Below are 16,621 nucleotides of genomic sequence, written 5' to 3'. Positions count from 1 at the left end.
CACAATTTATGAGGAATGAAAACCTTTCTACATGCTTGTTATACCTGGAGAATGAATGTAAAGATAACTTAATTTATGGCTTCATAAAATTTACTTTATTATTACTTAAATTCTTTGTTTTCTTTTGTTTTCTTTTTTTTCAGGAATCTGTTTTCATGATTTAATACAAATTTATATTCAAAAACTTGTGTCTCCAAATGATATTTGTTTTTCGCCCACCCCTAGGTTCTATGGAAAAGGATTGTGGATGCCAGCCAAGAAGTAAAATTATTAGTCTCATAAGCCTTACACTGTGTCGTTACATTAAACACGAGCGTCGTGACTCATTCAAAAGCAAATAGAAAGCATTATAATCTGTGAATCTGTCTACACTGGATGTGGCGCGGTGAGTCATCATCAACAGTTGCTCCTATCTATTTCTGACTTAGTCCACGTGTTTGCGCTACTTCTGACAACAGTGTAAATGGATTTGGATTCTCCAGTGTAGTAGACAGTCTCAAGCTGTTGCAGCAAAACTATAAGTAATGTTGGGTATTCTGTGATGGCCAAGATATAATCAGTGCTTCTGCGTGTTACTCTCATCTGTGAATCTTGAAGACATTCAGGGCTGACATGGATGCTGTAACTACATGAAATATTTTCAAAATGCAGAGACAGGGTCAAAAGTATGAATTTTAAAGGTAAAAGATTAACATGGGCTTTGAATTTACCCCCGGGGATTGAACTCTTTATTTTTAAATATTTCCTATAAAAGCCTCCAATGGGATTTTGATTCAAATTCAATCCTGCAACCTGAGAACTGTCTCCTCACCTTCTAATCTCTGCCCGTATTGAACATTGACTCTTTGCATGACAGCATAAAAGGACCTTTGTATCATATTTAATTGTATTGTGCTTTATGGTATCACGCTCTTGTAAAATTTTGAGTCTTTTTTTCACTTTTCCATTATCAGTTCTTTTGCTCATAGAGCTTTTTAAGAGCGACGCTGGTCTCCAGGTCATGCTAGCTACAGCACTTTACATCCATTTAGAAGCTGATTAATCAATTTGCACAAACCCGCAGCCATTTATGTTGGGTGCACGTGCAGTGTGTGTTTGAATGAGCGGGCCTTATCGTGATAGGAGTAGGTTAAGTAGGACGGGGCACTTTTAGGGAGAAAGACATTGCTGCACCCTCCTCAACCACTTAAAGACTAATTAACATAAGTAGATAGTACTATCTGGTCCTGCTATTGTGGGTCACCCTGAGTGTGTGCACACACGTTCGCTCTTACAGACGCACACACACACGTACACGGGCCTTATCGTCAAGACCCACGGCCTTAGCTCCTTCCTTAGGGAGGTTGAACGGTCTGTACTCGCTAGAGTGTTGGACGGCTGCTCCCTATTGCCCGACTTTTGTTAGAAAACACAGGTGTTGTCCTTCCAAGTGAGAGATATTGCAATCTGAAGTTATTTGCATTCTAAAACAACAGCTTTAATGACTGTTAAAAACCTAAAATCTATACTAAACCTAGCAGCGTTTTGTTGCCACATACTGTGAGTCCTGCTGCTTCTTTAATTATATTCTGAACTATGTACAATATTTTTTTTTTTTGTAAAATACTTTTAAATGTTTTTAATAAATTCATAAAAAAACTATGAATTAACACATGTGGAATTATATATGGAATTATATACATAACAAAAAAGTGTGAAAAAACTGAAAATATGTCATATTCGAGGTTCTTCAAAGTAGCCACCCTTTGCTTTGATTACTGCTTTGCACACTCTTGGCATTCTCTTGATGAGCTTCAAGAGGTAGTCACCTGAAATGGTCTTCCAACAGTCTTGAAGGAGTTCCCCGAGAGATGCTTAGCACTTGTTGGCCCTTTTCAGGTCTGGTGACTGTGGAGGCCAGGTCATCTGGCGCAGCACCCCATCACTCTCCTTCTTGGTCAAATAGCCCTTGATGCCTTCAGTGTGACTCTACAATTTTCATAGTCATGAAAATAAAGAAAACTCTTTGAATGAGAAGGTGTGTCCAAACTTTTGGTCTGTACTGTATATATATATATATATATATAACCAGTCAGTACGTGGGTTGTTCATTCATTAAAAGAATACTCCACAACAAAATGAAAATGTTGTCATTAATCACTTAACCCCAGTAGTCAATTAGTTCCAAACCTGTAAAAGCTCTGTTCATCTTCAGATAAAAAATTAAAGATATTTTGAATGAAAACCAACATGGGGGTAATGGATTAAATACAAAATTTTTATTTTGGGGTGGAGTATGCCTTTAACCGTTTGGACAGATTCAGTAAGCAATACGTAAGACTCATTCAAACCGTTAACTTGAGTCGTTTTAACTGATTAATTTCTTACTTAAAGTCAATGTGAAATCAGAATCGACACCGTTTACTTTTTTCATTAGTGTTATTACTCAAAATTAAACTACTTGCTCTGCCTCAAAAAGACTTTACCTTTTCGGAACGATGTCACAAATAATTTTACCATCTTGTTGCCCCACCATCTCCCTTCATTTTGGTTGAGGTCAATTCCTAATGGATAAAACTGTCCTGCCTTTTCTTTAATTATATAATAAACAATTTAATTACTGTGTCACCATTCTGAAGCAAATCCAATTTTTTAAGAATTGTATTATTATGTACCACCAACTCTTCATTTCATCACATTTGATTTAGACTGCAAAGTCACAACTCAGTGAAAATATTATTTATTTTGCTGTGGTGCAGTAGATTAAGCAGCGCCACTGTTGAATAGCTAAGCAGGAAGCACTGGTACCTTTGAAACAAATTTGTTTTGCCTGTTTCTCTAAGTTTCCTATAGATTAACACGGCAGTCTTAACTCAAGAGCTCCTCTAATCAATTGAAGTACAAACTGCTGATAAATCTTTTATGGCAGGTTAGAGTTGCAGGCCTTGTATAGTATAACCCCTATATAGGAGCAATGGGGTTGCTTTCCCAAGCACACATCGCTAGAATAGACGTGTGATAGCCATGGTTATTATGCTTCATAAAAGCCATCTGTTTGGGACAATCAGATCTGAAAGTGAATCGGAGAAGGAGAATTGTGAGTGCAGGCATACCTCCAGACATTTTTTGTTTTCTTTGGTGTCACTCGCCAGGTTTGTTCATGCATATATGCTAATGCATTGGCTAACACGGCTTCTAACACTCCTATTCTCTCCAAATGATGCAACCTGCCAGCCATCCTCTCAATTCTGCTGATACTTACGTGAAAAACATGAAAAACAGAGAGAAAGAGAGAAGATGGGGTAGCAGAGAGAGAGAGAGCGAGTGAGCGGGACACAGGGAGGAGTCTCCAAATCCACAAAGGTTTTGTAATGAATGCGTGGCACAACAATAAAAATAAAAACATTAAAGAGAGAGAAGACATGTTTCTGTGTTAGACAATTAGTGCAGCGGCATTATGGGGGATCTAGGCGGACAAAAGCGCCAAAGCGGCATGGGTTCTCCCCAACACAAACACACAAAGAGCACCTCACTTTCGTTAAGCCTCGGAAAAACCCCCAAGACACACTCTACACCGGTCTACTCTGCCTGCGCCGCGTTATCCGTCACTTCGCTATCATCTCCTCCATCTCTTATGTGCTTTGTTCTGTTCCTCATCCCATTCTGCTGTTTTTATCTCTGTTCTGGGGTCTGTTCGTACCCCTCTCTCTGTTTATCCCTGCCTCCATGACGTCAGACAGGACACACTACTGCCAGTATCAGAGGTGTGTGTACATGAAAGGCTTTTTTTTAAGGAGGACTGACCCTGGTGCTAGCTAAACTGGATTAGCAGAACACCATGTTGTCCATCAGTGTCTGAGGTGAAGCAATGTGGTCTTGTACCCATTAGCAGCTAATTTGTATTTTAATAGCAGGCTTTTGATGTTCAGAATCATGTCGATACTGAAAGTTTTGTAAAAGACAACTCTGTTTTAAGTAGTCATTACATGTGAATGAGAAATACAGGGCTGATCCTGCTACCCCAAACGGGTGATAGTTGACAGTCTAATTCTTGCAGCTTTTGACATATTAAAATCCAACAGTTTTTCAGAAAACTATTGTCTAATGCCGTGTTTTATTGATGTAAAACTAATGGTGAAGTAGTTCTTAGGTTCTGTACACATTCTTTGGATTCATTGAAAATTGGGTTCTCACTTTCTGAATTTGTTTTAATTCAACTTTAAAATGCAGTTGTCGTTCCTGTAAATAACTAAATCTGGTTGTAACCGGATAAAGCCCTCAGAAGAGGACTGACAACTGCATTTAGCTGCACAAGTGTACATAACCTGTGTGAAAAATGGCACTTTTAGTAGAGTAACAAACTCAGAGTTAAACATCTATTAGGTCATTGACTTGATTTATATGGATTTTTATATTTTTATTTCATTATAATTTAGTAATTTAAAACCAGTATTGTAGCTAATTATATTACAGCTTATTTTCATATTGAGCCATTTTTTCTTGTTCTTGTCTGCTGTGTATTATGAGCTGTTGCCTGATTTCACCAAGAAGCATGCCAAATTCCCATTCACAGCTTTAATTTGAATATTCGAATAAAAACAAAACAAAATCCTTACTGAACAGACTTGACGGTTAAAGAAACCTTAAATAGGGAATAAATCAATGGGTAATAAATCAATATCGATGTTTATGAAAATAAATATATCTATATTCATATTTTTTTTATTAATTGCTCTCCACCTTATTTTTCCCATAAGAGTAGGCGCAGCCATTTGTAAATATACTGTATAATGTCTGGCTTCTGGTGTCATCTTTTTCCAACTTTTTTTAGCTGTACAGAACAGTTTGTTTCATTGCATGATATTGCATGAAACTGGTATTTCTTACCATATTATTTTAATCAGTTGTTTCTTAATAATAAACGCACTGGTTTGTAGTGCAAACAATTTGAATGTTTACTGCATTTTGATATTCTTCTCATTATTTCCCTACGGTGGCTAATGAACCTGAAGTTTTGTATATTCACAGAAAACGCTTTGAAAAATAAGGTGGACATTTTTGAATATTCAGTTTTTCATTCATTTCATTTGAGAGCATTTGTTTATGAAAATAAATATGTATTCAATTGAAATGAAAAATATATATATAATTATCTTTCTTTAATTTATTGCTGAATTAATGCTGAAAGAAGATTGCTTAAACTGTGAACTTTAAAGTTTGGAAATTATGAGTTTCATTCGATAAACATTTTTATTAAAACAAAATACAGAATTCTGTGAAAAATAAAAATGGTGATTAAATTAAAAGGTAGCTTACTCTGGGTTACCTGTATTACCTTTTCCTGTTAATGGTGTGCAATAAATATTCTAATAAATATCAATATCAAATTATCTGAAAAAATAATTGTAGCAATATTTTTGGCCTCAACGTCCATCCCTAAGCTTAATATTTCATTGACGACCTGACCTGAAATGATATATATTTCAAATGACTTCTGTCTCTGTTTAGGCTGATGTTCTTCCCGCTGTCCTACCGTCTCCTGTCATACCTCGACTGACCCTCAGAGTGGGCGCTGGACAAGACAAGATGTAAGTACCTCACACACACACACACACATACACACATGAAGGGTTGCGACTATCAGGCAGCTTTCTGTGTGGTCAGAGTCTCTGAGTCTGTGTACAGGTGTGAGTTTCAGGCTTTGGGTCTTGTGACCAGTCCCATAAGGCCCATGAGGTCTTGGAGGGGGGCAAACACACACACACACACACACACACCCCCCACATCATGGCCCCGTCCTGCACACTCCTATCAATAGCACCAGTGTTCACACCACTTAACCCCCTCACACACACAGCGCCACACATACTACAGGTAAGGCGATTACTGATTCCTGAACGTCTACATGTGACTGATGTCGCTTTAATGGCCGCTGTGATTTAGACTTACAAAGTATACAGTGTTTTGACTGTGCTTTTGACTTTGTTCCTCGCCTTTTCAGTTCCACCTGCATGCAGGACAGGAAACATTAGTGTTTACGTCTATAAGTGTGTCTGTCTGTACAGGAAGGCCTTTATTCTCATCCTGGGAGTGAGCGTCGTGCCTCTGATGTTGCCTGTGTTGTGCTTTTTCCTTGCACCTGTAGTTTTATGTGTAGAAAAACACAATCAGTAGTCCTTTCAAGAGGAAAATGTGTTTTTATGTCTGTCCTTGTGTTTTACATAAACACAAAGCTTTAGATGTTGTTTGTTTAACTTGTATTTTAGCTTGAAAGATGTTAGTGATGCACTTAATATCAGTGATGAATGTAAAAACAATGTATCAGCAAAAAGCATTCCAGTCAAAGTTTTTGTTAGATCTCAACAGAAGCTCCTTTGATGCATGTGGAAAAATTGGCACAGGTGAACTCTGACCTCTGAAAGGTCCTGAGGTCTCATCCTGGACAGGACATACCCCACATCATCTTTGCCCTGAGAGGGAGCCCTCTGTATGGTTGTGGTGTGGGTGGGTGTATCAGTCAGAAGAAGCATAAATAATGAATGTCTGTGTGTGTAATCAGAGCTGACCGTTTGACACGCCCTTCTCAGGGTCAATACCACAGCAATACTCTCTCCAAGCCTGTCAATCAACCTGTTACTCGGCAACAGCAGGGTTTAATCAGTTTGTCAGGCAGCATTTAAAAGACCAACAGTTATTCTCTATCGCCAGATTATAATTATGGATCCTCAATATATTGGTGAAAATATCAGCCAATTTTAGCTGATATTGAAAGCAAATAACATAAGAAGTGCTTACTGTTTACAGGCAAAAGTATGGTATCAAAAAGTAGATAAAAAAAACATGGTATGTTGTTTACTCATTCTTTTAGAGATTTGATATGAACAACTTTTTTCATACTTACATAGACATAATATTTGATGTAGGTTGTTATTTTTTACTAATTTTATTTATTTATTCAAAATAAATCATCCAAACTGTTAATTAATTTAATAATTGTTTATTTAATATTGTTTATTTTGTCTATTGGTTTACAGACTTATACACAATAAAACAGAAATAGAAGATCTAATTTATAACATTGGCCATAATATTGGTTTTCAGCCATAGAAAAATGATATAAAGTGCTTTTTTTTCCCTTTTCTTTTAAAAAAACTGCAACAAAAATATTTACATCACCAATTTTTCTACCAGTGCATGTACAATGAATGTACAAAATGTGAGGGGGAAAAAATTACTTAATTTGGTTTAAGAACAAATTCTCACTATTAACTAGCATGCATATTACTAGCATATTGGCTCTTTATTTGTACTTATAAAGCTCACATTAATCCCTTATTCTGCATGATCATATTTTAGATCCCTTAATTCTACCACGTACTTAAATTTAACAAGTATCTTACTATTAATAAGCAGCAAAGTCGTAGTTAATAGTTAGTTAATAGTAAGAATTGTACCTTATAATAAAGTGAGCGTAATTATTTATAACACAAACAGTAGTACAATAAACCATTCATTCAATGAAATAAATAAATGAAATGTACAGTGTGTAACCATTCTTTCCTTCCTCTTTTTCGCTCTCTTTCTTCACCAGTGTGATCAGTAAGGTGGTCCCAGATTCAGAACCAACACCTCCACCACCACGGACCCCAGTGGCCAGGTCCAGTCCAGGAGCACAGATGCGTTCCCCTTCTGCTCCCCCTCCACCTGCCCCAGCTCCTGTAGCACCTCCACTCCGCCCTCCTCCTGTCCTGCTCCCTCCACCTCCAGCCGTCCCCGTTCTGCAGCCAACCAGCCAGGCCAAAGCACGAGGATGCAGCGTTATCACAGAGACCGTCAGTGCATACGTGGTGAGTCTCACATTTACACACACAAATTAATTATTGCATTGTGTATTATAGATTATAATTTCACCATTTCGTTTTGTATTTATATTAATTTATTATTAATATGACAATAAATATTTTTCAGCAAAATAACATAGTTACAATTTACAGTTACAGTCAAGCAAATATTCATTGGGTCAATATATATATATATATATATATATATATATATATATATATATATATATATTATGCATCAGATTCATTATTTTAAGTCACATTTTTTACATTTTATGCACTGAACTACAAATTGATTTTTATTATTAATTTTTTAGACATCATTTGACTGAATTAGATTTATCCAAACATGCATTTAATAATTGAGGCATTAGTAACATTGAAAATATAATGCATATATAACACATATTGCATACGTTTAATTATATAATAAGATTTTGTGATGTGCACACATTTATGTGATACAAGTTTTTTTTCTGGCTAAAATTCCTAAGTGTTTTCTTAAGTGTTCTCAAGTCAAAAATAACATTTTGAAAGCTGAGGTTTCATTGAAAACAGGAAACAGTTTTGAAAACAGGAAACCATTTTAATGGTTTAACAACTCAGTGAGACCTCCGACTCTATATACATAGGATGTGACGTGTATATAATAGTATATAACTTGCTTTCGCTTCTCTTTTTGTCCAGTGCCAAAAGTGTTAAGTTTGTGAGATTTGTTTGATTGATTCTTGTGTTTTTGTTCATCACAGATTCGGGATGAAAGTGGTAATCAGATCTGGATTTGCCCAGGATGTAATAAACCTGATGACGGCAGTCCCATGATCGGATGCGACGAGTGTGATGACTGGTATCACTGGTAAAAGCCTTTTTCAGCTTCTCTTAAATTACACAGTCACTATATTTATCCCTCTCTCCAGTAAAGTCAATGCCAACATGTTTTTTGTTTGTGACATTTGTCAACATGACATTTTCTGAGGAATCAGAATGTTCTACAGCGAAAAAAAAAAAAGTTTTATCTATTAAAATTTTTGATTTCATCTTGACTTCAAGTGAAGTCTTTATTCATCTTATGTGGTGCAACAAACGTAAGTCACACAATAACACACCAACTTCCTTTGACATACAAGTACAAAATGCAGTGTGATTTTTGATTATAATAAAAGTTACAAGGCTGCTATATTTTACACTAATTCTCTTCCATGTCATTTCAAGAGGCCCACTCCTCAAAACACAGAGGAAGTGCCAATTAAACAGCCCAAAAAAACCCTAAAACTAAGCCTAGATTGCCTGGTATTACTGTAAAGCTTTTTGGGAATCATCTTTTTTCCATGCGTTTCACTCAAAGATAAAAAAACACAAACGCACACAGGACAAATTGTGTCTCTTTCACGATAAAAGGGGATATTTTGATGGTTAGAATGATCAAGTATTTTCATATACAAAATACTTTTTTTTTTTTTTCGTTTCTCAATATTGCATTTGTCTAAATATATGAAGAATACAAAGCTGCCACATAAGTTGTGTTGTTCATCATACAGATCGATATCATTCAAGTTTATTTTGTAACTGACACTCCTCTATCTCTTTCGGTCTCTTTCAGGCCCTGTGTGGGTATTTTAACCGCCCCTCCAGAGGACCAGTCGTGGTTCTGTGTGAAATGCACTGGCAAGAAGAAGGACAAGAAGACAAAAAAAAGGAAACGCAAAGCTCATTGACCCACATTTCTTTTTCTTTCGTCTCTGTCTTCATCTGGTTTTGCCTTAATTCATTTCCAACTCTGGTTTGCCTCATTTGTTGTTGTTTTTTTCACCTAGCCCTTCTTTTAACTCGGTTAACTTAACTCAGTGTCCAGTATCATAATGTATTTTTTAAAATGAGAATTTCAAATGTGTATATGTTACTTTTTTATGTAGAGAATCGTACAGTTGAAATGAACCTCTCAGTTCGCCCTCATTAAAGGTTGTTCCATGAATGTGCTGATTCATCAAATCTACATCACTATGAGAAAAAGCATTCTGTACTATAATCTGCCTTTTAATATCCTTCTGATTGATTTCGACTGGAGGTGCAGTTTCATTTTATTATGGATTTAATTAAAAGTTGCTTTTTCACATCTTATTGTTTTGTTGTCTTGTTGTTTGTCTGGGTGGGAGTGTACAGATCGGTATGCCACTAAAAAAAAGAAAGAAACAAAAAAAAAAAAATCTGAGATTGTTAAATCAAGATTTTCATATGCCCTGTGGCAAAATTAATAAATAAATGTATTGTGTTATTTGAATGATATTTCTGTACATTCTGTTCTGATGGTTTGTTTAGGATTTTGGAGTGAATATGGCGTTTCAGTCAAACGACAACTGTAAATGTTTTTTTTATATTGCACAGATGCAATGAGTTAAATGTGCTAAATGAAGTGTCTATTATGCACTTAAATGTTTTATCCAAAACACATTGATTAAAAATAACAAACAGATAACCAGAGATGGCATTGTTTATTCAAATATGATATGTTGTGCATACAAAACCCTCAGTGCCACAAGTGCCATTTCATTCATGTCACCGAAAAATATAATCGTTTAAACTTACAGTAGCTCCAAAAAGAATGTTTGGACACTTAAGTCACAGATAAAAGTGTCTAAAGTTGCAATAAATTGTCAGGAAGTGGTATTTATTTCAAAAGAAATTGCACTTTCACATAAAGATGGTTTTTAATGATAAAACATTGAAATGCTACTGATAAAAATGAATATTGTGTAATGAGTAGAAGTATTGTGACACTGGCCATCAAACTTTAGTGGAACATGTTCATTGTTAATGTGAAAGGCTACTCTTATGTGAATTTGAGGCAGAGGTGGGTAGTAACGAGTTACATTTACTTCGTTACATTTACTTGAGTAATTTTTTTGTAATAAAATAGGCTCAGTATATATGACCCAAAGTAAATAGTAACTAACTACTTGAGTAGATTTTTTATCCGATACTTTTTTACTCTTACTCAAGTAACTATTCAGACTAGTACTTTTACTTTTACTTGAGTAAATATTTCTAGAAGTACTTTTACTTGAGTACAGTTTTTGGGTACTCTACCTACCTCTGATTTGAGGTTTACGGTCTTCTTAAAAATCTAAATTTCAAGCATTATCTGTTTGCCACTTGGTTCTATTCATATTTTAAAGTATAGCTACATAAGTTCCGGTCCCCCAAACGTATTTCTGCCGAATAAAGGAATTTCAGAAATCGCAAGAACAGTAGTATGTCATTTCAAATTCAGCCTTTTTATGAGTGAATCGTTGAATCGTTCACTCAACCGACTCTTTGACTCGGGAACTAACGAATGTTGTTCGGATCGCAGCCGCTGATTATGCTGTGGCATTGTTTGGAACGGTTTTCGTTACGAAATAACCGGCAAATCTTGCATCTAAAATGTAAGTATTAACTTCTTAAAATATTAACTTCTTGTTTATTCAAGTGTTATTTGTTGTTCAAAAGCACAACAACTGCCGTGTTTTTACGAATATCAACTCGGCCACGATTGGCCTTACTTTACCTGTTCCACTACTAAACTCGGTGTCCAAATACTTTGATCGGTATATATAATGTTTCATTATTTAGAACATAAAAAATGTATTTTCTGTGGTTTGTTTGTGTTCTTTCTTTCTAATAAATAAATAAAAAGAGCAATATTTAGCCCAGTGAAAACATGCAGAAATTTTTTGTGTCGAAATCACTCATCTATATTATAGATCAGTGGTCGAAATCTATTTTGTGGCAGTGTGACATTTGGAGCAATGTAAGAAATAATGAGGGCAAATGTTCCAGTTTTATTAATATACTTCGTAAAGTGCATTTACATCTACACATATGAAGGGTACAACAGGGTAAAACTACTAATCGTATCAGTCTGTCCCTGTGTAGTTCTGCTAATATCGCTTTTGAAGTAACAGTTAGGCCTAAGTAACGTACTTTATTCCACCTGATGCGGACTCTCCGCGCTGAACTCATTTAAAATCTCCTCAAATATCCCCTCACTATCTGTCATTTCTTCTAATCGCACAGATACGGCTGGCTAAATGAGCCTTTACCGTAGCTAGATTATTTCTTTATGTTAGCACTTATCACAGAAAACGGAGGCCTTTATTGTTGCGTCGTTATTCGTTTCAAAGCAGAAATTGCGGTTCTGATGCAGCAGGGAGCAGTTAGAAGTGGACTGGATGCTGATAAGAAATGCGTTCCACATGTAGACTGGTATCCAGAGCTGCCTGTTAAACGAGAGTGCATCTACAGACAATAGCTGTGAGCTCTGAGCACCGGCTATAACAAAAAACACCCATTTGAAATGTTCACACATGCCTTCACGCAACAAAGATGAGCGGGAAGGTCATGACCATACGCGTAAAAGCGGCACGAGTAGCCTAAAATGGATTTGTCATGCTAAATCAACATCATGCTATAACAAAAATCAATGTTAGCCTTACTAAACTCTCAAAAAGCTATTTAGACATTAAAGGCACGTTCACAATTTCACACCAAGAACCATAAGGATAACTAGGCCAATGATAATTAACTATAGCGTCCACCAATGGAAGATTATCTCTTTATCGTCATATTTATTGGTTCTTATGTCACCCTTAAAAGTATTAATGCCAGTTAATTAAGAAACAAACTATAAATCCAATTGGCATTTGCAAACATCTAACTCTACTTTTAGAGCTCCACTTTTATTAGCCATTTTATCATTGACTTGTAAGCAACTTGTGCCAGCCTCCTCAAGTTCATGTAGCTGCATGAAAGCTGCATGAGTTAAATAAGAATTGTAGATTGATATATTTGAATGTCAGGTGGTGTATGATGGTCAGGCAAAATCAATTCATCAAGCACTTTAAATTACATTAACGTTATTTACATGTGTGTCAGAATGCTATTGAGTGGTGTTAGTTTTTGCAGATTAGAAGATGAAGGTCTCTCACAGCTTCCCCGAAGGTCAGAGGTCACATGGAGATGCTGGGAGACATACAGCACTTTGCTCTAAAGGTGAGAAGGAGAGAGAGAGAGAGAGAGAGAGAGCATTTCATGGCAGACTGATTAATACACTCATATACACAAATCTATTAATAATCTTAAAATAAGAGCAAACAGAAACTGTCTTGAAATTTACTAACTGTATGAATTAGCATGTGATTATGCTTTTTTGTCCATGCTTTATTAATGCATTTTTGTTCAGTTATATCTGAAGCTTGCTGATATGTTTTTTAAAACATAGGCAAAATAAATAAATAAATAATAAAAAGTCCATACTTCATTTTTAAGCAATGTATGTGTCTTTTTTCCAGTAAAATATCTAAACAGCCTTCTTTTCATTCCATGAAATGCTAAATTAACATAAAATATGAAGCTTATTTTAAAACAGTGTATTTTAAATATCTTGTTTTATAAAACAAGTCAATATGTGCATGTTATGGCTTATATTCTGTTGTTGTTATAGGCATAAATCAACATAATAATGCATTATTATTTACTTTTACATTAACTTGCAATTAGGTTTCACATGAATAGTTTAATATTACACATTTTTGGCTTTCATTTAGTTTTGTGGTTGGACTAACGCTTCTGTTTTCATCTGAAAAACTGCTTCATAAGTGTTACAATCTACTTATGCAGCTGCCTTATTAACTTTGAAAGATTTTGCACTGGCGTCAGTTAGATCAAATATATAAAATACATCTTCATGCATATATCAAGGAAACTAAACAAATTGTTTCCCAAGTCTAGAATTTCATTATGGATCCATAACGTATGTTGCCATTTCATTTGACAAATTAAGATACTACACCGAAACCTACACAAACTGTTCATTTGCAAGTAAAATTTATTTACGCAAATTCATGCCGTCCATGTTTTCACTCGCAGGACAGAAAGTTTTTTTTCAGACATTAAAATTAGATATGCAAACAGATGTTCCACACAAAAATAGCCACTGCAGCCACCAACACTAATATAAAATGATGATGACAACATTGATGATGAAGATTATGTTGATATCAAATCACGTCGCCCCCTGTTGGTAAACTTTATAAAACAATTACAAAACTGTTTTTGAGTGAAGAGCAGTGGTGTCAAAAGTATTGACATTCATTACTTAAGTAGAAGTATAGATACTAGGGTTTAAAAAGACTTTTGTAGAAGTTGAAGTATCAACTCAAGCTTTTTACTCAAGTAAAAGTGTAAAAGTACTGGTTTAAAAAACTACTTAAAGTATAAAAGTATAAGTAATGTAAGGGAAAAAAATGCCATTTAGAACAAAAGCTTAGGCCGCGCCACAGGGGCCTATTGTGCACTACCCCTCCTCCTCAAAAAAAACATTATTCTAAAAGCCATAGGCTATAATGACTATAATGTTATATTAAAATGTTCATGTTGAAAAATTTGGGATGCACTAGGCTACCTGTTTCAGCCGCATATATGCCCATTGAAAATGAACGTACTTTAGTACAATGCAAATACATTAAAGAACTAGAGATATGATGACTAGTTGCCTAGGGTGACCATATGAGCCATTTTCCCAGGACGCGCCCTTGCCAGAATTTCTATATTGCCTAAAACATCCAAAGTAGTTTGACCAATAACATGCAGGTATGTTACATAATCAACCAGTCATGGCGTGTGATAAGGTGAGATCTACAGAGAACGATCAGAGTAATGCAAATACACGTACATGTTAGGTGTTTGTTCGTTCATTCAACTTGAAGCGTCGCTGCGCACCAATCATTGTATGACACTTATGAATGCCATACAATGATCGATCTGCAAAGCACAAACAGCCAAAATCTGGATATTTTAGGCAATATAAAAATCCTGGTAAGGACATGTCCTGGGAAAATGGCTCATATGGTCACCCTATAGTTGCCTATAAGTATTGTTATGGTGCAAAAAGTCAAACTTCAGAGGCATGTCATCAATAACCTTTAATGGAATGTAAGTGTACATCCAAGTTTAGCTGCAGGAATCTGCGAGGGCAATGGACAAGAACATTGGTGGAGGCTAAAAAACAATTAGCCTTGTATGGTTGTCTATATACAAGAAAGATTATAGTGCTGTCAAAGTGAATGATTAATCCAAGTGATTAATCAAAAACTAAAAATGAAAAAATAACTCATAATCCTGATACCTTCTTGATTGATAGCTTCCTGTATTTGCTATGTCCAGTCTGTGTGTGTGTGTGGGGGGGGGGGGGGGGTAACGAGTTACAAAGTTGGTATAGCCTACTTATCACAACATTGTCAATCGCGTCGTCAATCGCAAACGATAATTTATTAAAACGTCTCGCTACCGAACTACCTACAGTAGCTTAATTTGTGGAGGACGAAGAGAAAGCACCCATTTGGTAAATGAGCCAGTGAGAAATAATCCAGTACCATTTCGATACTTTTAAAACGGTACCGGCGCCTAAACGGTGCTTGAACCGATACTTTAAAAAAAAGACCCACAAAAAAACTATGGATAACATTAAAGAACATTACAAATATTTAAAATAAATACATAGCTTTCACTTTGGATGCTCTTATTTCCCAAGTTATGCTTAATCTAAGGCTGTTCGTTCATATGTGTTAAGGGTTAGATTTTTGCTGGAGGAAACAGCTGTTTAGTGATGAGCGGTGAACGCAGCGAAAACTTTACAGAAGATGAGAAACCGACTGCTCCCTCGTGACCTTTTGTAAACTGCATTTATGACAAAGAACTGCACAGATACGGATATTCTAACAATCTTTCGATAAACACATACCTTGTGTCCTCTGTGTTTGTTTCCGCTCGCGCTGCTCCGCCGCGGTCTGCAGATTGAAGAGCACGCTGAAAGATGGAGAGGAGACCGGTCTGACGCCGGTTTCATATGAAACTTAAGGGGACTGACTCTGAGGCGATCACAAATTTGTATACAGTTTATGGAGCTAAATGCTACAGCCCCGCTAAAAAAGCCTAGCGATGCCCGTGCTTCTTGTGTACATTTCGGAGAACCAGGACAAACATTTCAATCGATCGCTCAGGCATTTAAAAGGCACCGAAATCTGCTTCCTCTTATTCAGTTAGGTGCATACCGGTTCCATACCCAACCTTACTTTTAAGAAATATATTTTTTGATAAACGAACCCAAAACTGGCTATGTCCTGGCTGGAGTGTGACGTGATTTGTGTCATGTGCAGGTGCGATGGATCGCGTACAAACCAATAGAGTGTCGGAATGGTATCTGTTTATACTTCTCATCCAACCACAATCAAATTCACTCCATCCGGATGGCGCGATTTGTCTGGATAGTTTTTTTTTTTTGTTTTTTTTTGAATGATGACAAGCCGGAATGAAAACAAGCCGAAATGAATAGCAGTAACGAAGCTATTTTTAAAATGTAAGGAGTAGAAAGTACAGATACTTGCGTGAAAATGTAAGGAGTAGAAGTAAAAAGTCGGCTAAAAAATAATTACTCAAGTAAAGTATAGATACCCCAAATTTCTACTTAAGTAATGTAACGAAGTATTTGTACTTCGTTACTTGACACCTCTGGTGAAGAGTGAACATAATCAGCATTGTTTACGCTTAGGGTAAAGCATGCATATGCTTTGTGATACTCTCCAAAATTGAGTAACTCAGGGAATAGAAATTTTTGAATAAAGTCATTATTTTTGTTTTCTTTGCGCACAAAAATTATTCTCGTAGCTTCGCAAAATTGAAGTTAAACCACTGATGTCACATGGACAATTTTACCGATGTCCTTACTACTTTTCTGGACCTGGGAACATTACAGTTGCGTTGTTGTC

General features: G+C 35.9%; 1 protein-coding gene across 1 annotated transcript in view; it reads left to right on the top strand.

Annotated features, from left to right (window-relative positions):
* LOC132099054 (transcription initiation factor TFIID subunit 3-like) overlaps nucleotides 1–9,933 on the top strand; it is a 50,693-nt gene extending 40,760 nt beyond the window's left edge. Inside the window, exons 4-7 of the mRNA XM_059505473.1 lie at nucleotides 5,488–5,567; nucleotides 7,571–7,826; nucleotides 8,570–8,676; nucleotides 9,421–9,933. Coding sequence (XP_059361456.1) covers nucleotides 5,488–5,567; nucleotides 7,571–7,826; nucleotides 8,570–8,676; nucleotides 9,421–9,535 — 558 coding nt within the window. The 3' untranslated portion in view covers nucleotides 9,536–9,933. The remainder of the gene's footprint in view (nucleotides 1–5,487; nucleotides 5,568–7,570; nucleotides 7,827–8,569; nucleotides 8,677–9,420) is intronic.
* Nucleotides 9,934–16,621: the final 6,688 nt, after the last annotated feature.

This window comes from Carassius carassius, chromosome 22, assembly GCF_963082965.1.
Source record: "Carassius carassius chromosome 22, fCarCar2.1, whole genome shotgun sequence".
In the NCBI taxonomy this organism is placed as follows: domain Eukaryota; kingdom Metazoa; phylum Chordata; class Actinopteri; order Cypriniformes; family Cyprinidae; genus Carassius; species Carassius carassius.
This window is presented reverse-complemented; position numbering and strand designations above follow the sequence as displayed.